At 41.1% G+C, this 27,761-nt stretch overlaps 1 protein-coding gene across 2 annotated transcripts; it reads left to right on the top strand.

Moving 5' to 3' along the window:
* Positions 1-1,442: 1,442 nt before the first annotated feature.
* LOC122465103 (monocarboxylate transporter 10-like) lies at positions 1,443-26,460 on the top strand. 2 transcript variants are annotated; one of them, XM_043543203.1, is made up of 9 exons: positions 1,443-1,551; positions 2,023-2,166; positions 6,893-7,146; positions 9,577-9,792; positions 12,694-12,903; positions 15,634-15,785; positions 17,052-17,214; positions 25,295-25,498; positions 25,842-26,460. In XM_043543203.1, the coding sequence occupies exons 3-9, from the start codon at positions 6,909-6,911 to the stop codon at positions 25,955-25,957; spliced, it is 1,299 nt and encodes a 432-aa protein (XP_043399138.1). In that variant the 5' UTR covers positions 1,443-1,551; positions 2,023-2,166; positions 6,893-6,908; the 3' UTR covers positions 25,958-26,460. The 2 variants fall into 2 exon arrangements, with proteins under 2 accessions (XP_043399138.1, XP_043399139.1); XM_043543204.1 differs by lacking the exons at positions 1,443-1,551; positions 2,023-2,166 and adding an exon at positions 3,059-3,195.
* Positions 26,461-27,761: the final 1,301 nt, after the last annotated feature.

Raw genomic sequence — 27,761 nt, forward strand, 5'->3', positions numbered from 1 at the left:
TATGGCTTTAACAGGACAATACATATGCTAACAAACTTAAGCAAAGGTTTTGTTTAAATTTGTTAGCATATGTATTGTGCTGTTAAGTTGGTCAGGAGTCCTCTAGAGGGGAAAGGTGGGGCGGCCGGAAGTTGTTTAAACAGCATATTTAATTTTGTTTCTTCCCATTGGTCTGAATTATCCATGACATCCATACTGCATCACATCAAGTCCAAATCATTAGAGGAACGCCTCTGCCTGCACTGACCAGAGGATGTTTGGATTCTGATGTCAGCCCAGTTCTGCAGCCTAATGGGAATCATGTTTTGTCCCCAGTGTACCTAAAATTCCTCTTTGCAGCCAAATTAGTCTAACATGCATTTTGTTAACTGGAACTGGAGCAGCAAAACAAAGAAAACAAATGCCCCATTTTCCAGCTTTGTGGGTGAGAGAACTATAAGTGAAGATAATAGAATCTGCCAAGAACTTTGAACATATGTTCCTCATCTCAGCAAGGGAGCTAAGACTTATCACACATTTGCCCACCTTTATTCGAATGAAGCTCCTTCTGATCTGACAGCTCAGACATTGTCAGTTTCATCCAGAACAATTTACAAACTTGGAACCTAATCCTGCAAATCCTTAATCATTTGATCAATTCCATGGAAGATAATGGAACTATTTGCATGGATATGGACCACTTTTGTGGGCTGGTAAAAGTTTCAGGAGTCTGTTCCTATAAAGAAAGTTGAATCCCTCTTGAAATGCAATGTTTGGGTACAGTACCCTAAAACAGTTTAGGATACAATTTTACTTAATTTGTCTTTTAATAAGTCATACAGATGCTGAAATGACTCCTCACCCAACTTCCAGATTCCATATAAACAGACTGAATACTACATATTTGGGTGGAAAGTGAGTAGTTAAGCATGTTGATGTTTGTATATACAAAGGAGAGTATCAGAGGGGACAGGGAGAGCGTATGGGCCCTGGGCTGGGGCAGGCAGGGGTCCTGTGAGGCTGTCATGTGCCCCCCCCCGCGTCCCTCCCATGAGTGCAGTACCAGCAAGAAATGATTTCTACTTACACCACTGGGTATTTCATTTGGGGCGGGATCCCCGTGGGCAGCTCCTGAGCACGGCCCCGGTTACTGTGCGGAGTAACTCCAGGCCTCGTGGGCAGGGACCTGGGAAGAGTGACCCCTGTGGGCAGGTGGCATCTACCCAGCTGCTCAGGACAGCAGCGCCCCCAGCACAGACACGTGTCCAGCGCCCAAGTAGTCCGGGGGCGGTCCGAGTGCCATGCCCCGCCCCCCTCTGACTCTGCCCCGCCCCTCAGGGAATCAGCTCGCGGCCACACCCCCAGCCTGCTTCCCACTTGCCCCCTCCCGCGTTGGAGCGGGGGTCGCGTGCGCCTCAGCGGTGGGTGGTGTCGGCCTCCGCCCAGCTTGTTCCACCCCCGCCCCGCCCAGCCACGCCCGCGCGCCTGGCTCGGCCCCGACCCCGGCCTGCTGGGGAATAACGGCAGCGGCAGCGTCACCTCCATTTCCTCTAGGGGAGCGGCCGCAGAGAGGTGTGTGGGGGGAGGGGGTGATGCGGGGCAGGACTCTGGTTAAGGGGCGGGGGAGCGGCATGGCTGTGGGGGCGGGGTGATGTGTGGGGGCGGTGCAGGGCTCTGGGGAGGGGTGATGCGTGATGGGCGGGAAGAGAGGGCAGTGGGGGAGGAGAAACGTGGAGGGGGGGCGAGGGGCGTAAGGGATTATAGGATGCAGGGGGTGTTCATCGTCAGCTAGGCGGGTCCAGAGGGAGGCTGACAGTCAGTCTTCTTTCACAGTTGCTGCCTCTTCCTCCATGGTTTGGGCTGTTCCAGGCCATGGTGCAGGCAGCTGCAGTGTAGATAATACAAAGTAATAATTACACTGCAGAGCACATGAATTCTAATAATTAACAGAGGTAAGGGGCATCTGGAGTGAAGAGAGTAAGGAGAAATAAAATAAGCTTCCCTCCCCCGATTCAGACTGAAATCTACCTGCTCCTCCCCTAGGAAAAGAAACAAATCGACCATTTAGCAAACAGGAGAAAAGAACAAATCGTATGCAAGAGTCTCACATTCTCCATATTTTTCCAATGAAGAGTGTTCTCATATAAACCAAAGATACATGAATTTTCTGTGAGCAAATTACAGTAGGTAGGTGGCTTGATTTACTGACTGTTCTGGTGCAAAGATCCCTTTACAAATCCCTTGGAGGTACAGTTATCCCAGAGGTGTCACCTATGTGCCTCTGGAAGGAGTAAAGTGAGGGAAAGGTAGAAAAAGTTGCTAAGGCACATCCACTCAAATGAGTTATGAAATTAATTCAATCTGCTTCCTGAATAGGCAGCTTTCTTTAGTTAGTTTCAGGTTTATGGTTTTTATCTTGAATATTACTGATAGCTACAATATGAAAGTATGACTTGTGAATAGTATTACCTCATAAAAGTAAAAGCAAAATACTGAAGAGACTTAAGCCATTGGTATATCAAATATAGAGGAAATAAAGGTAAACATTTATGGGAATCTAAAGGACGTGCTTCCTCTTGCAAGAGACTTCACAAGGAGCACTTGTTTGCAATTTTCTTAGTTCTCAAGATCTGTCTGTGGAAGTCAGGGCTTTTTCACCTACCTCATCAGTCTTTCAAATGGGAAGACCGCCTACATTTTAAGGGTAGGTTAATTTCAACAGGTCTTACGCTACCAGCCTGATTCTTTTTCTCTGTTTCTGTCCCCACTTTGTCTTCTTAATCTGTTTTTCCTTCCTTCCCTTCTTTAATTTTTCTTTCTTTCCTTTGTTTTCCCATCCAGCTTTGGTACAAAACCACTGTCGTACTGCAGTGATATCCTGCTGCATATCTTGTAAAATTAGCTACTACTGTGTATTTAAAATGTACCCCAAATATGGCCTGATTCAAATTCCATTGAAGTGAATGGAAAGAATCCTATTGATTTCAGCAGACTTTGAATCAACCCTTGTATCAGAATCAGGTGTTTAATAAGCAATTACTGCATTTTAACTGCTACTTCCTGCAGGTTAGGTAAGAAGCAAAAATGTTACCTCTGAAGTCCCTGGAACTGCTGGGGTATCTTCTCTTGGCTTCCCCCAGTCTGGAGTGATGTGGAGAGAAGTCTTTGGAGACTTTGCTTTAATTTCCGTCCTCTTCAGCTGTGGTTCTAAAAGTGGTTTGTACTCTTAAAAGTTTCAGAGTAACAGCCGTGTTAGTCTGTATTCGCAAAAAGAAAAGGAGTACTTGTGGCACCTTAGAGACTGACCAATTTATTTGAGCATAAGCTTTCGTGAGCTACAGCTCGCTTCATCGGATGCATACTGTGGAAACTGCAGAAGACATTATATACACAGAGACCATGAAACAGTACCTCCTCCCATCCCACTCTCCTGCTGGTAATAGCTTATCTAAAGTGATCACTCTCCTTACAATGTGTATGATAATCAGGTTGGGCCATTTCCAGCACAAATCCAGGTTTTCTCACCCTCCGCCTCCCCCCCCACACACAAACTCACTCTCCTGCTGGTAATAGCCCATCCAAAGTGACCACTCTCTTTACAATGTGTATGATAATCAAGGTGGGCCATTTCCAGCACAAATCCACATTGTAAAGAGAGTGATCACTTTGGATGGGCTATTACCAGCAGGAGAGTGAGTTTGTGTGTGGGGGTGGAGGCGGAGGGTGAGAAAACCTGGATTTGTGCTGGAAATGGCCCAACCTGATTATCATACACATTGTAAGGAGAGTGATCACTTTAGATAAGCTATTACCAGCAGGAGAGTGGGATGGGAGGAGGTACTGTTTCATGGTCTCTGTGTATATAATGTCTTCTGCAGTTTCCACAGTATGCATCCGATGAAGCGAGCTGTAGCTCACGAAAGCTTATGCTCAAATAAATTGGTCAGTCTCTAAGGTGCCACAAGTACTCCTTTTCTTTTTACTCTTAAAAGTGACTTTGTAAAAATGGCATTATGAGGTTTCACATATATCGTATCAATATTTTCAAATCAAATTTTCTTGGTTTACAATTTGAGGTTTTTTTAACTGTCAACTATGCCAACTCAGCACATGATCTGAAAATTAAGCTGTATTCCTTCTGCTTTTTGAATCATCACTATTAATACAAATTCTGGCAGGCCAAATGCTGCTCTTACTTACACGTGTACAGCCTAGTTGCCCAAGTGTACCTATTGAATCCTGGTGTGGGTGGGAGCAAGCCTGCCCATGTCTATGGGCCCTTCCCCTAGCCTCGGAGCTACTGAACTGGAGTTCAACCTGAATACATAATTTGAAGGCATTTGGATTGCACAAGCAGCCTTGAAAATGGAGTCTAATTAGCAGTTCTGTTGCTGATGCATGAATCCACTTCAGTCTCTTAGAGCTGTGTTGGGTTTGCAGGGCTCAGAGTGGTAAAGAGTAATAAAAATTATTTTTTTCAACAATAGACATGGATGTGACTGAATATTCACAAGGATCAGATCTGTTAAGTAAGGACCTGAAGCTACATCCATTGATTTGAGAGGTTCAGGATTAGGCCAAAGAGAGTAGAGTTTTTACAGTTATTTTCAGGATAGAATCACATTTGGAGAGTTTCTTCTGCCTCCTTTGTATTCCTTGTGGCATTCAGTTTAGTCAGAGGAGCAATAAAGAAGGCACCTGGAGCTATATCCACAAAAGGACTTAGGTGTTTAACTCCCACTGTACATGCTTAAATTCAACATTTAGGTGCTACTGAGCTCCTCAGAACCACTGCTCAACTGCCACCTAAATTCCCTAGGTTTCCCTAACTTTCTGCTGGTGGGAATGTTCAAAACTGCCTAATTCCTGATGCTGCTGAGCTGCTCAGCGCCTAGCTCACACCTAAACTCTGGCAGATTCTCAAATTAGGCTGTTCCCCCCTTCCAATTGATCGGGATGCTCTGAGCATGCCTAACCTGCACAAGAGACAGCTGGGGGCAAGCAGATCAGGAATTTTTGGGGCTAGCTGATGTATAAGTGCTGTAGCCCACACTCACCTGCAGTGTGAGAGACTGCCTGATTTGGAGCAGGGAATTGAACTGAGATCTCCACTCCCAACTGAGTGCTTTAATCACCAACCTAATGGGTATTCCTGGGTCGGTCTCTCTCAATCCCGCCTGTTGGAGCTGTGCCACTTTGTAAAATAAATTAAGCATTGGGCCCCAGAGAGAGTGAGAATGTCTCTCTACAGAGTGAGAATCACTCTGGTTCAAATCTTTGCTTCAAATCAGGCAGAATGGGGATTTGAAAATAGGTCTGTTATATCCCAGTGGAGTGCCTTAACCAATTGGCTGGAATGTGGGGGTGCTCTCTTTTTTATTTTTAATTTTTGTGGGGAAAAATTGAGCTGGCTTAGGTGCCTAACACCCAGAGAGGTTCATGGCTTTGAAACCTAAGCAGAGGGAAGTACCTACCTACACCCTAAAGTTAAGCACCTAACTACCTGTGAGAGGTGGGGGTTTAGCCCATACTCCTTTCCTCAACATTTCCCACTGTCTAACATGGGCACTTAACTCTTCTCATGCATAATATAGAGAGCCAACATGCCTCACTTGGGGCTGTGAATTGCATTGGGCAATGCCTCAGTCCCTTTGTGGGTCTAGCCTCAAAAAAACTCCCTGCTCTTCTTCAGAGTGCCATTTGGTTCCTTTTGATTGATGCAGCAGTAGCAGAGTTTAGCCCTACACTAACTCAGCAAGAGCACCAGTAGTTTAGGAGGAGGTGTTACAGAAGTTGCAGCAGTTGTAATTATATAAACCCAGGTGTCAGGGTTCCCTCCCCACTCCGAACTCTAGGGTACAGATGTGGGGACCCGCATTAAAGACCCCCTAAGCTTATTTTTACCAGCTTAGGTTAAAAACTTTCCCAAGGCACAAATTTCACCTTGTCCTTGAACAGTATGCTGCCACCACCAAGTGACTCAACAAACAATCAGGGAAAGGACCACTTCCCCAAAATGTCCCCCCAAGCCCTTACACCCCTTTTCCTAGGGAGGCTTCAGAATAAACAAGGTGAGCACAGACCAGCCTTGGATTTTTAAGACCCAAAAAACCCAATCAGATTCTTAAACACAACTTTATTAGAAGAACAAAAGAAGTAAGAGAACAACTCTGTAAGATCAGAATGGAAGATAATCTTACAGGCAGTCAGATTCAAAACATAGATAATCCCTCTAGGCAAAATCTTAAGTTACAAAAAGACACAAAAACAGGAATACACATTTTCTCCAGCACAGCGAATTTCACAAGCCAAAACAAAGAAAACCTAACACATTTTCTAGCTAGATTACTTTACAGGAGTTGGAGGGCTTGCATCCTTGATCTGTTCCCAGCAAAGGTATCACACGGATAGACAAAAGCCTTCCCCCCCTCCCACCAGATTTGAAAGTATTTTGTCCCCTCATTTGGTCATTTTGGGTCAGGTGCCATCCAGGTTACCTTAGCTTCTTCACCCTTTAGAGGTAACAGGATGTTGCCTCTGGTCAGGAGGGATTTTATAGCACTGTATACAGAAAGGTGGTTACCCTTCCCTTTATATTTATGACACCAGGAAATTCAGACTTAAGGTTAAACTTATGTCAAGGTATGGAAATGTACGAGAGCACCCAACAAACCTTGACTCTGCTCTATAGTGATGTCATGAAATAATCATATTATGATTAAGAGATTTTAGTGTGTGATTTTTAGACAGTAGATTTTTTCTATTTTTCATTATGTCTCATCATGACAAAACATTTCTATAGTAACAGACATTTTATTTTTGTACAGTATTATAAGTATATTTAATTTTCTTTTATGTTGTACGTTTTTAATTAAACTATTTTTAAAGACTAAAATAATGTATTTGTATACAGGTCGTAATTTCCTGTCATGATTAAAGGGAGAAGGATACGTACTGTGCTGCATCATGCCATACACAGATTGGGTAAAGCTGATAATCTCCGGAAAGAGTCGTCATTTTTCTATCCTCCCCCAGATGGGGGTTGGGGCTGGGTTGTGGTGCTGGCTGCATGTACTCATGCTTTGCTTGTCAGTGGATTCCACAACGCTTTTGGTGTGTACATGATTTCCTTACTTGAGACTTTCCAGTCAAGTAGGTCACGAACAGGTAGGTCATCCATTTATAATGTGAAACCAAGGCTTGATGTTTCTGTGCAGGTAGCTCAAAACTAAATCAATCTTTTTTGATACCATATCATGTTGAAAACTCACCTAATTTACTGTCTGCTGTTACCACTAAAGTGGTCACCTTTTAAAAAAAATCACCTTTTGTCATGTTGTGGTGTTTGATATTACCATGATATTTGTTGTATTTAATATATTACTATGCTTAGAATGAGAACGACTGGAACATTAAATACAGTGACACATGAAGACTTTTTTTTCATTGAATACCACTTTAGGTCTCCTATGAACTTACTGCTTTCCAGTTTTCTTCTTCTCATTGAATATGTATGTTTCAAATTATTTTTCCCAAATGTGTTACATTTTGCAAGCTGAATTTTATTTTGCTATTTTCTGTTAATCTTTGATAACCACTTTTGGTCCCCCACTGTATTGTTTCTCTGTCCACATTGGTATTTGGAATGCGTCCTAATGTAGTACCATCTACACATTTCGTTAAGGTGTTATTTACACTCACTTCTATATCATTAATGAAGATATCAATTAAGTCTGACTCTAATCTCAACCCTGGCAGCAGCCAACTAGACACTTGCCTCCCTAAATGGATACATTGCTATATTACCTTTTGATCTGTTCACAGTGCTTCAGACGATTACCAGCCTATGAACCAGATTCTGTCCTAAGCTTAGATCGTTTTATCACAGGATTGGGCAGTCATTAAGGATCTGATCGCAGCTCTTTATTCTCAAGCGTCAGTTTCTATGGCCCCCAATGCAAGTTAGAGTAGCCTAGGGAGAATTCTGTGCTGGGCAGCTGTGATTAGATTCTGATCATAAAGGGTAGCATAAAGTGTCTGGAGCCGGGGAGAGATCCAGTCGCTATGTGTCAGTGCTCGTAGCTGAGTCAGTATAAATTACATTTTTGATTAGGATTTCAGAAGACCCTAAAATCCAAATATACTATATTCTCGTTTCTATTCGTCCCCTAATTTTACTGTCTTATTAAAATCAGTTATATTTGTAAGTTTGTCTGGCTGTTATAAACTCATACTGTTTATTTCTCAAGGGTCTGTTACTCTCTGGGGCCAGATTGTGCCTAACTCCTGGCCCTGGGCAGGTGCACAAGGGAGGAATAGGGCACAAGAAAGGCCAGCCCCCTCCCCATTATGTCCTCTATGCAGGGGCAAGACACAATGGTACACCTAGTGCAGGTGTTACCTGCTCCTCACCTCAGCAGGCTCCTAGAAAAAAGCATGTAGGTCTTGATCCTGCTCCCATTGAAAGTGACAGCTTTATCATTGACTAACTTCCCTGGGGCAGGATCAAACACCTATAGAGGGGTCAATACAGTGGCACCCATATAGCCCCAACCAATGTTTAACTTGTGGGAATCATGTAAAAATGAATGATATAACTTCTTTAGAACTTTTTGGTGACTTTAAAATTTAAAATTTAAATGATTGAAAGTCTAATAACATTCACATTATGGTATTAAATTTTGATCTTATTACAGAAATAAAGAGAAATTTGTGATCAATATACTGCATTATAAATACAGGGTTTTTTAAATTACATTTACGTAAGTGCTAAGTAGTTGTTAATATTCTGGGTTCCTGATAGTTTACAACTTCTCACCTTGGGTCACTCAGGCCAAAACAGGTGTGCACAAAAGACCAAGTGGTATTTGGAAGTTGCTGACAGGAAATGCAGAGGGAAGAACACGAAAAATGCACAAAGAGAGGAGAGGGGAAGAAAGGAAAATGGGGAAGGAAGAAAAACAAAGGACAGAAGTAGTGGTGACCTGAAAAGGGAACATATTTTCTCAGTGGTGGGATTGAGGATAGCATGTAGTCTACATTTATATCCTGGCTCCTACTGCCTATAACTGCAAGTAGAATTTGTTTCTCTGCCTTGAATGAGTTTCATGCCTCTGGTGTAAAGTGTATGATTTTTTTTACTAGAAGTGCAAAGTAAATACTGAATTATTAATTTGCTATATTTGTAAAGTTTGTTTAACACAATGTAATTTAATACATTTTCCCTTTTAGATTTTAAAAGGTGTGATTTAAGCCACCTTGATCTACTTCCACTATTATTTCTGAAATTGCTTTTAAATGTTAATAATATGCACTGATATAATAATTAGAAATTTTAAACAGAACCTTGTGAGGTCCTGAGGCTGCAGTGAAAATAGAGGGCACTTAGTACCTCCCACAGTATCCAGTATTTGATGATAGAAGTACAAGTATATCTTGGAAGTAGTAAGTATGTACATCCTCAGCTGATAAAAATGTCAGCATACATCCACTGACTATGGCAGTTGACAGAAATGGAGTATCTGGCACTTAATCTGGTGTCATTGTTACGGTTTTATTTAATGCATTTAATTGCAAAAGTATATTTTTCTTTTTCAGCCTGGATTGGATCAGTCAGTTATGGTTTCATTATGATTTTTGGTCCCATTTCTGGAAAACTTTTGCAGAAATATGGAGCCATCAAAGTAGCAATATTTGGAGCTCTAGTTGTCATGTTGGGTGTTATTTGTTCATCTTATGCTGGTGATATACGTGTTCTATTTTTAACCCATGGAATCCTAGTAGGTGTAGGATCAAGTTTTGCTTCTACTCCAGGTAACTTGATTTTATTTATTTACCAGTAGACCAGGATGTTAGGTAAAAATGCAGCTAGCTACACACAAAATAATTTTTAAAAATTAACGACGGTCAGTGTTTTATTTGTTTTTAAGTTCCACCTTCCATTGCTTAAATAAAAAGTAGAGGATAAAGTAGTATGACCTAATGAAGAAAACACACTCTTCATTCAAAAATATGAATTGGATGCATGCATCTTGCATTTGTGATGGGCAGTACACTTCTTAAGATATTCTTTTTTTCCATACTAAAATACTAATGATCATTAAATGTGTGCAAGAGAAATGATAATAAACAAAGATTTTTTTTAAAAAGCCTTGGGAACTAGATGATTTATGGGATTAATAATGAAATATAAAGTCTTTCCTATCTATTTTGCTATTTCAAATTTGATCCATATTGGTATTGATAAAAACCATTAACATTTTACAGTTTTGTGCTGGTTTATGTGAAATGTATTGATATTCTCAGACCATTTACTAGTGGGTATGTGTGATAAATGAAGGGGGCGGGGGTAGCTCCCTTTTATGTACACCCAGCCAGCCAGTAGCTATAAAATCCCTTTTAGTAGCTGTTCTCTAATTGCTCTACCTGTAAAGGGTTAAAAAGTCTCATTGCTATGTATAGGTAAAAGGAAGTGAGTGGGCACCTGGCCAACAGAGCCAGTGGGAAGGCTAGAACTTTTTAAAATTAAGAAAAAAGTCCCCTTTTGTCTGTCTGTGGTTGTTCTCCCGGAGAGAGGTGGACAGGGCAGCAGCTATGCTATAAGCAGTTTGTGCCAGGTATGAAAAAATCATCAGTATCATACCTAGAAACTACTCATTTAAAACCCCAGATATGTAAGTAGTTCAGGAAATGTCTAGGAAGATGCGATTAGGTTTATCCCTTTTATTTCTTTGGCTTGTGGAGTCCTCTGTGCTAACCCCAGGTGCTTTTGTTTTGCTTGTAACCTTTAAGCTGGACCTCAAGAAAGCTATTTTTGGTGCTTAATCCTTGTAGTTTCTCTTTTAAAATCTAGCAATAGCCTGAGTTCCCAGATGTATTTTTTTAAAAATAAAATTTACCTTTTTTAGGAACAGAATTGAATTTTTGTGTCCTAAGAGGTTTGTGCACGTTGTTTAATTAGCTGGTTGCAACAGCTTATTTCCTTTTTTTTCTTTCTTTCTCAGCTCTTCCCAGGGGGAGGGGGAGGTAAAAGAGCTTGAGGGTACCCCACAGGAAGGAATTCCCAAGTGCACTTTCCTGGGCTCTCAAAGGAGCTCTTCACTTGGGTGGTGGCAGCATCTACCTATCCAAAGTCAGAAAAAAGCTGTAACCTTAGGAGTTTAATACAAGCCTGAAGTGGCCAGTATTAATTTTTAGAATCTGTGTGGGCTTCTGCACTCAAAGTGCCAGAGTGTGTAATTAGCCTTGACAGTATATATCCCAGGTGTCCACTTCACAAACACTGCCACTGATTGGCATGCTTTTTGGTAGTCTCATCAGAGAGGCAAATAATGGAATTGGATTACAGGCTGAATGACCCCACTCACCTATGGAGATGGTCTATCAAAAGCAGGGTTGAAGCACATTGATTGGGCAGTATGGTGAAAATATTATTCCTGGTGTACCAGCTCTGTGGATAGAGAATTTCCTTAGTAATGTTAATTAAGCATAAGCACTAATTTTGTTTTACAAGTGAAAAAGATTACAAACGTCATGGACTTTTCACAAAGAGCATTAGTATTTTTAAATGGAAATAAATCTATTCAGGAAACAAATATACTGTCCTGTTGAATTTTCAATATTGTTTCCTGTTCTAGACTTAATTAGGTTGCATATAGTTGCCAGCATGCAAAACATATTCTAATTGATGATGCTCTGTATAAAATGAGGTTGCCAACTCTCTAGGCAGTAGAGTGTTTTGTGTGTATTTTGTTGAATTTTTAGGTAGCAGTAGTTCTCAACCTTTCCAGTACCCCACTGTACCCCTTTCAGTAGTCTGATTTGTCTTGTGTACCTCCAAGTTACATTTCACTTAACTATTTATTTACAAAATCAGACCTAGAAATACAAAAGTGTCACAGAATACTATTATTGAACAATTTCTGACTTTTTCATTTTGTCTTTATGAAATTTTAGTTTGTACTGACTTAGCTAGGGCCTTTTATGTAGCCTGTTGTAAAGCTAGCAAATATCTAGATGAGTTGATGTACCCCTTGGAACACCTCTGCGTACCCCCAGGAATACATGTACCCCGGTTGAGAACCACTGACCTAGAGGAGTAAACTAAAAAATCCACTCAATCCCACATTGTCAACCAGATGTATTGTATCATGATGTTGTAACAGTTCACGTTGATGTTTCATCATAATGACATTACATTGCAAAAACATAGGAGCATGCATAAAGCCATTATCACAACTGCTAAATCACTGTATGTACAAAACCAATGGTAAGAGAATGCCAAATGTTTGCAGTTTGCTGTTGGTTCTGAGAAACACCCTAAAGTTCTAATGCTTATCTGGGCATATGGAGCCTTGCATCAGATGTCATTGTATCTCTCTCCACAAACTGCGCTTGGGCCTCTTCCGTTCACATATTTTAAGCCCAAAGGGACCAATACAATCAGTTAGTCTGATCTCTGCGTAACAGGCTTCAACCAGTAATTCCTGTATTGATCCCAACTTGTGATTGAAATAGAGCATTCTGTGTGAGGTTCCCCCTGGCTGTTTCAGCCAAGGTGCCCCATCCCACCCTGCCCTCTCCTCCTGAGAGAGTTGTTGCTTCTGTTGCCTTTGATGAAAGTGAAGGGGATAGGGAATAGCTGAACTTTATTTTTTTTAATATAAAACAATTTTTTCCTTTTCAACTTTTCACATTTTTATTTGTTTTTGATAGGCTTGATAATGGTGAGCCTTTACTTCACCACAAAGCGTTCATTTGCAACTGGGATTGTGATGGCTGGAGGGGCAGCAGGAACTCTGGTACAGAATCAGGTGCATCGCTACCTAATCAATGCATTTGGATGGAGAACTAGTCTGCGTGTGTATTGTGGAATTCTAACAATATGTATTTTTGCTGGGTTTGCGTACAGACCACTTGAAAAACGTATGTCCTTCTTTTTGAAATTTTGTTAAAAATTAGATTAGTTTTTGTTATTCCTGTGTTTCTGTTATAAATCCACAAAATTCTTCATCGACTGATAGGCTTTCTAACTAAGGTAATTCTGGATATAATCTTGTGAAAGAGAAAAAAGTACTAACATGAGGCAAATCTTGAGATCCTTGCTCATTTTTCACCCACTCTCTACTTAGGTTGATTCCAACAGAAGTCATAATTTTGGTGTCCAGATTTTAAAAACTGGATAGTAACAATACAACGGTCAGAACTAAAATATTTGAGAGCTTCACATTTTTTCATGGAAAGTCTCTTCATTTAATTGTGATACCGTAGGAAATGTGAGATTCCTCTTATGTTTTCTCTTCAAGCAAGCAGCTCCCAACCAAGATACATACATTTGCAATAACTGCCAAAGCTCATGCAAATCTCGGATTGGCCTGTTCAGTCACATGAGACATTGCAAACCATCTACAGCATAGGCTGGAGTTCCAGCTGTCTCTTGCAGACGAAAGGATGCCAACAACTTATGTTTTGGAGATCAGCAGTCTATGAGGGCAGTTATGCTTTCAGTTTGGGTTGCTTTATACAAGATGTTAGGGGGCTTATTCCTTCACCCGCTTACTTCTCTGGTCCTTCTCGCATGCACAGAGAGCAACAATACCCGAAGTCCAAAGGTGCAAACAATTCGATGTTTATTGGGGTGAACTTCCAGGAAGCATGATTCCAGTTTCCTTCCTTAGTGTCCCCCTTCCCGGCTCTGACACCACAGAGCCTTACCTGTGTCCCTGTTCCCATTTCCCCCCCTTAGCAAAACATGATTCCAATTCCCCACCCCCATTCCCTGTTCCCATTTCCCGCCTTACTTCCTGATTGACTGCAGACTATATAGTAAAACTTGAGTTCTGCTTAGCTATACCTTAGCCAATCATTTTCCTGAAATTTAACTAACCACTCCTAACATATTGTAACATGATTATGTAACCAATTATATCCCACCACCTTAATTAGTTTACACCCAGCAAAATTAATTATACAGCAGACAGAAACAATCATAGAACCAGACAGAGATTATACAGACAAACAATAGGGAAATGGGGACTACAATGATAGAACAACACAGAAATGAGGATTTTACAACTACATCTATAAAGACATAAGGGTTTCCCAGCTGTGTCTATTGATAAGCGAGTTCTTGCCTGACAGGATGTTATCAAACTAAGTTTCCTTTTACATTTTCTAGGCACTTCCCTTTCTCTGGAGGTGATAGGCATTATCAGGACAGGGACTGTATTCCTAACAGCCCAATAGCACCTTATTTCAATGAGACTAGTTTGGAATGTAAGGATGTGACAATTCGCTTCCCAGCTTATGGCTGCCTCTGCTGCTTAGCCAGAGATCTTAGCCTAAGAACAGGGCCTCAAACTGTCACAGTGAGAAAAGGCCTTATACAGTCAGATTTTGATTCTTTTCTTTTATACCTCTATAACTAGCTAAGTGATAAGAATACACCTAAATTCTTAGAGTATAGGCCTTTACAGACAGGCCTGAATATCTATATCCTAACACAAGTATTTTCACTCTAGGATCCATAATGTCAAAACTTGCTTAACTTTTATGATTAATTTCTTGATTGTTGGGTGTTATTTGGATTATATTTGAATTTTACTGACTCTTCAGACTATTCAGGTGGTTAAAAAAGAGGCTTTCAAATCATGGTCTGTTGCTCTTGTTCTCCATCTCACAAGTGGACCCATGAAGATTTTCTGGGGTTTGTCTGCAAAATACCTGGATTTTCTGTGACCTAAGTGTAAATGCCTTTCATATTGGGTCTATCATTTGTTCATAAATGAGTAAATATGTTCTCAGTTCAGAAAGTTTAATCTGGTCTGAAGTACCAGATTCCTTAGCAATGTTACATTTAATTAATAAAATTAATATTTATTAAATGGCCTTAAATTAATACCAGGTTTTATGTTAAAAATAATGTGTATAAGTGCTTCACTTAAGTATACTGTGTAAGATTCATCAGTAGGCTCTGGATGATTTATGTACTCTAGCAACATAAAGCAGGTGTAAATCAGTGAAACTGGATTTACAGGTGTTTTATGATGATGGGCTGGTATAGAGTAGCTTGTGCATACTGGTGAATCTGGCCCCCTTACCTTTTTTACTTAAGACCTTTTAAGTAAACTTTTGTGATTTGCATACTTTCCTTTTAGAATAAACTACATTATAAGGTGGGTAGGGAGCTTGGAGAGTCAAAACTACAGTACTTGCTTCTATCACTCTGCCTGATTTCTTTTCAATAAGAAGAATCCAGTTTCCCTGTCCAGTCTTTTCTTTGACTGCTGCGGTAGGAAGCTGTTCTGAACAAAATTTCATGTTGCATTTGACAATACCTTTTGTGGTTGGTTTTCTTTAACATTTTAAACTTAGATTTTTTCAAAGCAGCCTAATAGAGTTAGGTATCTCAATCCCATTGAAATTCAGTAGGATTTTGGCATCTAAACCCCTTAGGCTCCTCTGAAAATACCAGAATACATTTTTATTTTAAAAATTAAATTAGACATTCAAGTAGAAACTTAAGTCTGAAAGAAACATCCATAGTTGTAGCAAGCTACCTAGTAGTGAGAGCTCTACTTAAAATATCTAAATTATATAAAATGTGTGTAAATGGTAAATATAATTTTATTTTAATTATTTATTTTTTTCTTAAAGGAAGACATCCAAGTGTTGTTGAAAACTTCCAGACATCACCATTAAGAGGTTTTATTGTAGATCTGAGTTTATGGAAGGATAGTATATTTGAGTTATGGGTTTGTGCTCTTGGATTAGCAAAATTTGGATTTTTCATACCCTTTGTGCATATGGTAAGGATGTAATTTCTGTATTTTGATTAATGGACATATCTATTTGTGATTTTTCTTTAAAATAAATTTCTGAAATTTCTACAGTTTACCTGTAGTTTAGAAGAGCAACAAGTTGTTGTCTGTCTTCAAAAGAATAGAGACTGAGTACTAATTAGTAAAGATGTGTATCAGTCATCCTAACTTCAATAAAACAGACTTCTTCAGTAGTTGCTGTTTAATGGCATTTTCATCTAAAATAGCAGTATGTCACTTGTCAGTTAAGGATCAGGGAGCACTATATAAACAGCCCCAATGTTGGGTTCTCTAGTCTGCTTCCCCTTGTCTGGAGTCCTGTCTTAAAGAGTTTTCACAGAGGCCCTTCCTCTCCACCTCAGAAGAAAATATTAGACTCATTATTATTATTGTTCGTATTACGGTAGCACCTACAGGCCTCAGCTGAAATCAAGGCCTTATTGATCACAACAGTAACTTGTGCAGCTTCTACCTCTTAGTGCCATAAAAATCCATCCATGGCTGGGGAGCACTGAGCAGCATGTCCTGTAATTGGTTTGGTGGGCTAAAGAGCACTGCAGAGGCTTGGGTCCTCCATATGGAAGCCTCTTATCTCAAGCAGATCACCTGAGATCTGCTGGTTTAGGAGGTAGAACTTCTAGACTCTTCAAGGTGGAGCAGTGATGGAAACCCTGCCCCTTGACAGAAGGTTGTCAAGGAACAGTTGCGATTTTCCACTTCCCCCTTTTTAGGAATAATCTATGCTGTGGACATTGTGAGGCAAATAAGAGCATCTCATTCTTCATAAAAGGAAGGGTTAATCTCTGATGTCATTAGCTAGACCTCTCTCCTCCCACTGCTGTACACCAGGTGGTTGCTACCCTTCTCAACATAAATTGCAGCATCTGAAACGTTTAGGGATTATTTGGGATGAAAGGCACGAGATAAATGTAAAATATTATGCCAGTCCTCTCTCAAAACTGGAGTGAAAACAAACATTATGTCATGGGTATGCTTACCTGTGTGCTCACAGAATAAAAAAATAAAACTGCTAGCAAGGGAACAGTTAAATGTCAAGCTTCCAAGAGGTTTAAACAACAAGGACAAAAAATATTTTAAAAACTATGAAACATGCAGTATTTTGACAGCCTCCTTCTAAGCAGAGTTTTAAATCAAATTGTTTGGAATAATGGCCAAACTCTATACTTGCACAAGCTAACAAATGTGCATTGTATCATTTGTGATAGATAGATTTAATTGATATTCTGTTTACAGATGAAACTTGCAGGTGACTTGGGTATTTCTTTGGATGATGCATCATATATTATGGTAGGAATTGGAATGAGCAGCCTGCTTAGTTGTCTTCTATTTGGGAAGATCTGTGATTTAGAAAATATCAACCGCCTTTATGTTAACCAGGCATCTGTACTGTCTGTTGGTAAGTCTTACCCTTTCCAAATAAAAATAAGAAATGTTTTTAAAACTGCCTTTGAGTATTTGAATGTCTCTACCATTTATCCTTCCTCTGTATTTAGATGCGCACAGCCTGATTCTCTTGTTTGTTACACCAGTTTCACATTAGTACAACTCCTGAAATGGAGTTGCACTGGCATAAAGCTGATATAATGGAATGGAGAATTATAATTAATGGAATGGAGTTACATAATACTTCTCTATCAGTGTTACTGTATTCCTGCCCAGTAGCTAATGTGATGGTAGCTTTGCAAAATCTATTTACTTTTCAAATAGGCTATTCGTCTTTGCATGTATGTTTGTCCTTTTATTGTTTTTGTTATATGTCTTTTGCAATAATTTATTAGTTCCTATAGAATTCAGGTTTTTAGACCCTGATTCTGTTGCACTTATTCACACTGAGTAATTAACTTATTTGGCGAATAGTCTCACTGAAATCAGTGGGACTATGTATGTAGTAAATTACTACTTAACATGAGTAAGAGTAACGGAATCCTGGTCTAAATAGGTATGTTTTCAGTTCACATTTTTGTTTGGTTCAGCATTATGCTGCAATCCCAAAAAGAGAACAAATAAATAGATATAATCTCACGTTGAATTACATTTCTCTTGTCTGAAAAATTCTGCTGTCCTTCCAGTGGTTTGCATTATGGGAGAATACCTGGTGAACTATTTCACTTCTGCCTTTGTCAGCCAGTGGCAGCCAGCATATGCTGTAAACGGACAACTGAGTCTGAAGAAACAGGGAAAATAGGTTAAAGACTTTTGAGGTCTGGTATTACTTCACAGCAGAGGTAGAAGAACAATATTATTTGCATAATAAAACAGGTTCTGTTCTCCTGCTGAAGTTGATGCTGATAAGACAAACAGGTAATGGTTGCTTGGAAATGTAGAGAATTAAAATATTATTTTTGATGTGATGAGATTTTATGAAAAATACATATGTTGAAATTAAAATGGTTTATCAAGTACTGATTTAATGCAGTTTACTTCACAACTGCTTTCACGCATACACACAAAACAGAAAACTGCACTCTATGCCATCTCAGTCATGTTTTTTTAAAAGAAAAAGGCAAGTTAAGGGCCAAATCCTGACCGCTGCATAATATCCAGGTAAGCAGTCTTTTAAAAGGAATTCTGGGAGGGTTCTATGGGTCCTTTCAGCAAATTCTAAAACCCAAAGGCTTTTTTGAAAGATTCCAGAGCATATAGACAAATGATGACTTTCAGTCCCTGCCAGGACCTCCCTGTCAGAGGCAGACTGTGAGCTATCCCTGATAGCCTTTGGTTACCTCAAACAGATGAGTATTGATTTGTAAGGTGACAAAATTAGATTCTCAGAAAACCTTCTAGATGAGAGGTGGGCAGACTACGGCCTGGGGGCCACATCCGGCCCTCCAGATGTTTTAATCCGGCCCTTGAGCTCCCGCCGGGAAGTGGGGTGCGGAGCTTGCCCTGCTCCGGCACTCCAGCCAGGGAGTGGGGTCAGGGTCTTGCTCCACTCCGCACGGCTCCCAGAAGCAGTGGCATGTCCCCACTCCGGCTCCTATGCGTAGGGGCAGCCAGGGGGCTCCACACACTGCCCCCACCCCAAGCGCCGCCCCCCGCAGCTCCCATTGGCCAGGAACCGCAGCCAATGGGAGCTGCAGGGGCGGCACCTGCGGACAGGGCAGCGTGCAGAACTGCCTGGCCGCGCCTCCACATAGGAGCTGGAGGGGGGACATGCTGCTGTTTCTGGGAGCTGCTTGAGGTAAGCACCACCTGGAGCCTACCATCCTGACTCCCTCCCATGCCCCAAACCCCTGCCCCAGCCCTGATCCCCCTCCTGCCCTCTGAACCCTTCTGTCCCAGCCCGGAGCACCCTCCTGCACCCCCAACCCCTCATCCCTAGCCCCACCCCAGAGCCCACACCCCCAGCTGGAGCCCTCCCATACCCCAACCCCCAATTTCATGAGCATTCATGGCCCGCCATACAATTTCCATACCCAGATGTGGCCCTCAGGCCAAAAAGTTTGCCCACCCCGTTCTAGATTGCTTGTCCTTACTCCCACCTCATAAGTGCTCTTGGGCACCTTATTGTAAGAAATAAATACTCCAGGATATCCATTTCTTCTTCAAAAGAGAGCCATCAAGCCTATGTCAACGTGCTAAAGAGGAACGAATTTTGATAACAGATAATTTTCTGATGGTCAAAAAGACACGAGAGCTCCAGCCCACTCCGGTTCTTGAGAACCTAAACCAGTATTAGGTAAAGGAAAAATGCAACGTGGTCATCTTAGGAACAATTATATCATTTCTAGAGAAAGGCAACTGGCTATGAGATCTGGACATTATGGATACGTATGTGGACATAGGGATACCTTACAAGCTCTTACCTTACCTTACAAGTCTCTTTTGTTGTAGGGGACAAGCATTACTAATGTTTAGCTTTTCGGAATAGCATTGACACCACATTTTCGCAAAATGTTTGGCAGTAGTTGTTGTGACGTTGCACTCCATATGTTTTACGGAAATATGCTTATTAGTGTGAATATGATGTAACTGGAACATGCTTTATGCAAAAGGTCTCTTGTAAGGTATCATAACAAAGGTTATAACCTACTGAATATATTCCTCCTATTTGTATGCATGTATCATTCTTGTATCTGAAGCTAAACATATGAAGTATAACTCTGAGGTCCTACTGTAATTATGCAAAGTGTGGGCCATTAATGGTGTTTTAGAATCTTGATGGCTCCCACTGACTAGGAAAATAGGTTTTAAATGGTTTATTTACCTGCAGACTTTCCTGTGTATGCCAACCCAGGAAGAATGGAGATTAGGGGTTTTACAGTGACATGTGACCATGTCACATGATACTGGAATCCCTCTTAATCCTTGTACTTTTCCATTGATTAGGTGGGGGTGGGGACAAGCACAGACAAAAGATTCCCGCCTTGTGCCAAAGCTATAAAAGGGGGTGGAGCAGCACAAACAGCGCTGCCAGTCATGAGAAAACCCCTGCTTACCACCTGAGATGTCTGGTGGATCTAACAAAGACTGTACAAGGGAAAGGATTGGGCCCAGACTAGGAAGGAGCCTAGTCTGTGAAAGAATTTTATTGAATCATCTTTGAGGGTGAGATATTCCTGTAATCAGTTTCTTAATGTATTAGGCTTAGATTTGTGTGTTTTGTTTTATTTTGCTTTGTGACTTACTTTGTTCTGGTTGTTATTACTTGAAATCACTTAAATCGTAGTTTTTATACTTAATAAAATCACTTTTATTTATTAGTAAACCCAGAGTAAGTGATTAATACCTGGGGAGCAAACAGCTGTGCATATCTCTCTATCAATGATATAGGGGGTGAACAATTTATAAATTTACCTTGTGTAAGCTTTATACAGAGTAAAACAGATTTATTTGGGGTTTGGATCCCATTGGGAGCTCGGTGTCTGGGTGCTGGAGACAGGTAACCTGCTGAGCTGCTTTCAGTTAAGTCTGCAGCTTTGGGGGCATGGACCAGACCCTGGGTCTATGTTGCAGCAGGCTAGCAAGTCTGGCTCAACAAGATAGGGTTCTGGAAGTCCCAAGCTGGCAGGGAAAACGGGCTTAGAAGTAATTTCAGCACATCAGGTGACAGTCCCAAGGGGATCTCTGTGACCGAACCCATCACAGTTGTAACCTATCTGCACAAACTGAGGGTGCATGTGTTGCCCCACTTAGACAATTAGGTTATCAAGGACACTCCTGAGCATTCAAAAAGCCAACACAACAGGGATATTGGATACCCTAGTGTTTATGATAAATTAAGTCCCACCTTGTCTCCAGTAGATGATTGGAGTACATAGAAGCCCTGTTAGACACAGCTCAAGCATTCCTGCCCAGACAGTATCCAAGACATCACTGGATGAGCAGAAATATTAAGCAAAAGCCAACAGGTGACAGCTAGGACAATACTGTGAACTTTGAATCTGATGGCTGCAAACATATTCAGTAGTAGCCATGGCATATGTTCATAAGAGACAACTTCAGTGACCTCAGTGAAAGCAAGCATCCCAGGGACTCTCACGTTGCTTCAGATAACAGACAACTTCAGAGCCTCTCTGACCTGGTGGCATTCCAGGCACAATCTTTATTTAGAGATGGATTCCTGGATGCCTCCAGTCCAAATCATAGTGACACAGGTGCATCCAGTCTGGAATGGGAAACCCATGCAGAGGGATTACACACTAAAGGAATTCAGGGTAAAATGTTCAAAAATAATTTGAGTAAGTAATTTAGGACTCTGTGTCCTGTAGCTTTTCAATGAGACTTAGGCTTCTAAGTGCCTTAGTCAGTTTTATGCAGTGTTGTTATAGCCGTGTTGGTCCCAGGATATTAGAGAGACAAGGTAGGTGAGGTAGTATCTTTTATTGGATCAACTTCTGTTGGTGAAAGAGACAAGCTCTGTGCAGCTCGAAAGCTTATCTCTCCCGCCAACAGAACTTGGTCCAATAAAAGACAATATTTCACCCACCTTGTCTCTCTAAGTCAATTTTAGGTAAGACAGTGTGTCTGCAGCCCCTAATTGTATGGTTTGAATCTTCACATTTAAAAGCCTCATCTGTCATGAGACAATATAGTCCAGATAAGATTATGAAAGCTGCTTTTGATCCACTCAGTTATTGTGATCTTAAGTTTCTTAAGTGAGAGGCTATTTTCCTGGTTATCCCTTTTTCTAAGGTATTTTGGTTTGCTTTTTTCATACATCCTGTTTTGCTCGCTCAGAGTAGTGCACAATTGCCCTCTATTGGAGATCATTTATGACAAATTTGTGGAAATATAATCCTGTGTCTGAAGCAATCTAATATTCTACTCCAGTTTTGAGCCTGTAATTTCTCCAGGTTTTTGCAGTACTGGTAATCTGGCCATGGGAAAAGTGAGCACAAAGTGGATGAATTAAAATAGCTTCATTATAATAGTCTTTTAAACACTTTCCAAAGTCAGGTCCCTCAAGCACTTTTTATATAAAAATACAATACACAATTTATACAATACACAATTTTTGTATAAAAATACAACTTCTTTATAAGAAAATTATTAGAAGGAAATCTTCATAAGAAGGGCACTTGCTTAATCTGGCCACTTTGGAAAGTCAAAGTAAATTAAGGTTGATCAACAATCATAGTACTCCCAATATTTATATCCATAATTTGGTATTAAAACTGAAAAGAAAAGACTAGAATGTCAGATCTTTAATATGAATTATGAGTGTGCAAATACATGAAAGTTCTCTAGCACTATGGAATATTTGTCTTTGTTCTTTAAAGATCACCAGTATACCATGTTTAATTGTATAGCCCACCTTTTTCTTAGAGCACCTAGGTCTGTTTAAATTCTACTCCATCACAAATTAAGCTCTCAAGCAAGGCAGACCATTCCCCACATACTCTTTATCTGTGTATGTGACATGGGGTACAAACGCTATACCAGGCAGAGAGAGGTTAAGGAGCAGCTGTGGCCTCAGGCAGCTCTATCCTGCTGCATCTGCGAGGCATGCCAGTCATGGAGGAGGAACTTTGAAACGAAGAAGCCAAGTTCAGAAAGGCCGAACTCTGGGAGGTGGACAGTTTTCTCCCCACTAGCTGCTAGGTGGGAGACACGAGAAAGAAGAAACTGGCTTACTGACTCTGCTGAACCTGGGGACTAATTGGGGGAAAAGGAGCCAGTTGAAAGAGCAGTCAACTGAGGTCCTATAGGTGGCCCAAGTCAGAAGTCCAGCTCCACGAAGGAGACCTGGAGAACTCCTGCCTCGAGAAGGGTGACCACGGGACTGCCTGAACCACAGTTCCAGCTCCAGGAGGAATACTGGGGGGGACCAGAAGAACTCTTTGGAATATAGCCCAGTTACTGCTGGAGAGGTTGGGCAGAAGCCCCTCACTTTAGCCAGCTGGAAAAAAGCGGCAAGGAGCCACAATTCCATGGTGGGAGTTGCAGCATTCACAGGCCTGGGGAAGACACTGACAAGCAGGGAAAGGTAGAAACAGAGCATGGAAGCAGAGGGGGAATTGAAGGAACAATCCTTAGTCATCTAAACATAGTCCTTGGGCTGGAAATCTGTGTCACAGACAGGAGCATGGTTGATCAGGCTTAGTGGTCAGAGCTGCGGTGGTCAGGCCTAGTGATTGGAGCTGGAGTCAGAGACCAGGAATAGTGCTGAAGGGCAGAGCTGGAGTCAGGAACCAAGCACAGGAGGAAGGCTGGCGTGGACTGGAGCAGGGCAGCAGGAGCAAGGCAGAAGCTGAGCTGGAGCAAGGCTTGGGAACAAGGCTTGCACAGGAATGATTACAGCTGCGGCAGAAGCGTTGAGCAGCTACTCGCTTAGTGCTGCTGCTGGGCTTCAGAGCAGGTCTGGTGATGCTTCTCAGTCAATCTGGTGATTTGTTCGATCAAGGTGTTCAGCTGTGGGGCAGCTAGGTGGTCTCAGGAACAACTGCAGACCCCGATTCCTGACACCCAGAGGAGAGGATGGGCCTGTGTTCCCCTATCTCTCCCCTAGATCAAGAGGAGAAGGGCAGGCTTCCAGATTGAATGAGATCAGGAATTACACATGCCAGATGGGGGCCGAGGCCGTGGCATTGAGGCTACTAGACTTTAGGTTTTTCCTGTCTTATGACCTGGACTCTGAATTACCTTGCAAGGGGCATGTCTCAAGAATGACTTGGCCAGAGGGCCAACTCACAAGGCAAATGGGACCACTAGCAGGCTTGGATGGCTGGTCTGCAGTACTGTAATGGAGAAAATTCCTTCAATGTCACACCTAGCCGTAAGGGGATGCTCCGACTGGTAAGTCACTTTGCCACAGGTATCAAATAGATCATTAAAGAAGGACTAGCAAAGCTTTTAAGTTCAAATAAGTAATATAAGCGCTATACTAGTTCAAATCTTTTCTTATCAGATAGTATATAGCGTTACAGAGAAATACGTTTATTCAAGCTATTTAATAACAGCCAACAAACTTACCACCACATTACAACTCACAACTGAATAAATAAAGCAAACCATACATATCAAAATATGGTTCATGTTCTAACACAAAAAATCCTACATTGCTCAACTACAACCACCACCAATCTGAACATTAAATTATACAGGTTTGTTTACTGCTTTCATCACTATAGTATATGAGCCTCTTCCGGCTCATTGAGTGACATGACTTACATCTACTACATGTGGTTTGTTCTTTTTCTCATTCTCTTGCCATGGGGAGAATTGTGTATATAGTGGAGTGTTTTGTTGTGGTAGGGGTTTATTTTTGTGTGTGTCCGTGTTATGTTCTGAATTTATATTGGAAAAGGCAAGATCACAGAAGCGCCTCTTGCACTTGGAGTGGGAAGATGGTGAGGTTTGTGATAGGCCTTACTTCCTGTGGGATTTCATTCCACAGTCTTGGACCAGCCCCCGAGAAAGTTCTGTCACCCGCACAGATGAGCTTTACCATTATGGTGGAAAGTTCTGTATGGAGCAGTGTCAAAGCTGTGGGTGATCTTTTAGATATTCTGGGCCCAGGCCATTGAGTGCCTTGAAAGTAAGGTAAGCACTAGACCTTGAACTTGATTTTATATTTTATGGTAAGCCAATGTAGAGACTAAAGGACAGGTGTGATCTGCTTGTGATGGCCTGTGTTGCTGAGAAGATATGGTGCAACATTCCTTGCTGTTAAAATTTCCCAAGCACTGATGACTTCATGCCCAGGTATATTGCACTGTTGTCCCGTAGAGTGGTAACTTAGGCATGTATAACCAAGGCTAGATCAGCATTTGCCAGGATGGTATGGAGTCTCCTAGCCAACTGGAGATGGTAAAAAAACATTACTTATATATGCTGCTATGTGAGAATTTAACATTAGCAAGAAATCCAAGAGTCAATCCATAATCAGATAGACTACACAACTAACTACTTATAGAAAACATGGCCTTCATCTGGTTCCATTTAACACAGGTGTTTCATCCATAAGAAGTCTAAGCAAATGCCCTACCAAAACCATCCTAACGTTTTTGTTTTTGTTTTGTTTTGTTTTCCAGGGCTGTTGTACTTGACAATTCCTCTATGCACAACTTTCCCCTCCCTAGTTGCTTTTGGCTCGCTGTTGGGATTTTTTGATGCAGGAAACTATGTTCTTTTACCTGTTCTAACTCTAGACTTGATGGGAGCAGAGAAAATGCCTGTGGCCTGGGGATTTATGATGGCTGTCCACACAATTAGTTGTTTTGGTCCGCCATTTGCAGGTGAGTTATCTAATACAGAGAAGTTATATTTGAATGTGTTTCTAAATAATGATGCTTTGCATACGCTGGTATTTAAATGTTTTATCCATATGAAGAACAATGTTTAGCCCTATATCTATTAATAGCATTGCTAGCCATATTAAAGTGTCCTTTTAGTGATTTTCACTGTCTATAGTTCTTGAGACAGCCCCCTCCCCATAGGCCAAGGGATGAAATTGGAGAAATGAATGGTAGGGAGAGAAATTTTAAACCTCCCCTCCTTCAAGCTGATGCTGCCATACATACTTTTCCTCTCTCAAGATGAATGATTTTTCTGTTCTTTTTTCTGTTGTGACTGTGACAGATACACAAACACAGAGCTATCTTGAGACCATTATGTTTAATTTTATGAATATTACCTGTATATATGAGCCAGCTCTTGAAAGCCTGAAAACTCCAAAGATCATGATATGGAGATGAGTGAGACGAGAGGAGCTCATTGGAATATTCAGAGATCTTTGTATCAATAAGCTTTATGTATTTGTTCTTAACTGACTGGGGATGTTCTCTGTGGAATCCGGAATCACTATCGGGTGATTAATGCAAAATCCCAAAGCCAGTTATATAAATGCCCATCTTTATGGCTTGGGCCCCCGGAGATAGAGACAGTGATTGGTTTTACCTGTTTTCAAGAGGCTGAGAGACTAAGGGCATGACTATATGTACAGCACTGCAGTGGTACAGCTGTACCGATACAGCTGTGCCACTGCAGCATGTCTGGTGAAGATGCTCTATGCCGACAGGAGAGAGCTTTCCAGTCAGCATAAAAAACTCACCTCCACAAGTGGCATAAGCAGTGTCAGCGGGAGAAGCTCTCCCACCAACATAGCCCTGTACATACGAACGCTTATGTCGGTGTAACTTATGTCATTCGGTGTGGAGAATGTTCATACCCCTGAGCGACATAAATTTTGCCGACATAGGCTGTAGTGTAGACATAGCCTAAGGCTTTAGGGTTTAAAGACTGAGTTTAAATAGACTCAGGGTCTTCTTTTTTTATTCAACAAACAGACCTGACTTTTGGTCTAAGTGGGGATCCCACCCTGCTGGGAAGTTGGAAGACTTGAACCTGTCAGATTCCACCATGCAAAAAACTGGTGACTTCTGATACCTTTAGTGTGCATTTAGATTAAGACCTTTTTATTGTTTTATATGTTTTCTCTGTATGCTTTTGTCCTTAAATAAATGTACTATGCTTTGAAAGAGCAGTTTTGTTCCTGATAAATCACTGTTGTTGTCCTTGGAGAGAAAATAAAAAGCAGGAGCTAGACATTAGTTAGACCTGCTTGGGACAATCACAGTGGATTGTAGGGGAACTGCAACCTAAACCCCCTGGTCAGGAGGGGAGACCAAACATGTAGGAGACCAAAGTTCAAATCCCTTCCCCACATCAGGTAGAGTAGGGAATTGAATCTGGATCTCCAGCATCCTAGGTGAGTGTTCTAACCAGTTCACTAAAGCTTACAAAGGAGGCAGCACCTCATCCTCTGGCTATTTTGTGAGTCTTTTTCTTTGTCAAAATGTCTGAAAAGCAAAACGAATTTTTCAGGACTAAACAAAATGTTTCATTTGTCATCACCAAAATGTTTTGACTTTTTTGGTTCAGTCGAAACTCAACATGTGTTCACAAATAGTTTGTCGACCTGAAACTGCATTTTTCAGCAAATACACTATTAATAAAAAAAATTCACCCAGTTCTACTCCTCACATGCGCCATAGACACAAATCTTGATGTAATGGGCTTTCAGTCCACCAGGACCTGCATCACCTGACTACTGGACCCACCATGGAACCTTTCTAAGAGATGTGGGTTGTTTCTCCGTAAAGCGTGGTGATTCCATATATACTACATAAATTGAAAATGCTCTCTCACACTTGAGTACATAATGTGTCTAAAGGTATTGGATTGAGTAAAATAAAGGGTTTCAAAAGGAGTTTAATTTATTTAGCTTATCGGCTTTTCTATGTTTTCTAAGGCACTCATCGTATTATAGGATAATAAAGAACAATGTGGAGATAAAGATGTGCTTTGATGCAGAGAGAATATGATTACATGCAATTGGAATATTATTTGTTACAGGCTGGATATATGACTTCTTAGGAAGTTACAACATTGGATTTGTAGTGCCTGGACTTTGCTCTGTTGGAGCAGCAGGTATTCTTGCTTTCATTCCACGGCTTAAAAATACAGCAGTACAACGGAAGAAAAACATTATTCATGCTT

This window comes from Chelonia mydas, chromosome 3 (assembly GCF_015237465.2).
Source record: "Chelonia mydas isolate rCheMyd1 chromosome 3, rCheMyd1.pri.v2, whole genome shotgun sequence".
NCBI lineage: Eukaryota > Metazoa > Chordata > Testudines > Cheloniidae > Chelonia > Chelonia mydas.

What these genes read in the sequence shown, in the direction of transcription:
- LOC122465103 (XM_043543203.1), top strand. Translation starts at nt 6,909, where the DNA reads ATGATTAAAGGGAGAAGGATACGTACTGTGCTGCATCATGCCATACAC. An exon ending in GTCAAGTAGGTCACGAACAG is followed by an intron (nt 7,147 to 9,576) that starts GTAGGTCATCCA and finishes TTTCTTTTTCAG; the next exon opens with CCTGGATTGGATCAGTCAGT. An exon ending in TTTTGGTCCGCCATTTGCAG is followed by an intron (nt 25,499 to 25,841) that starts GTGAGTTATCTA and finishes TGACTGTGACAG; the next exon opens with ATACACAAACACAGAGCTAT.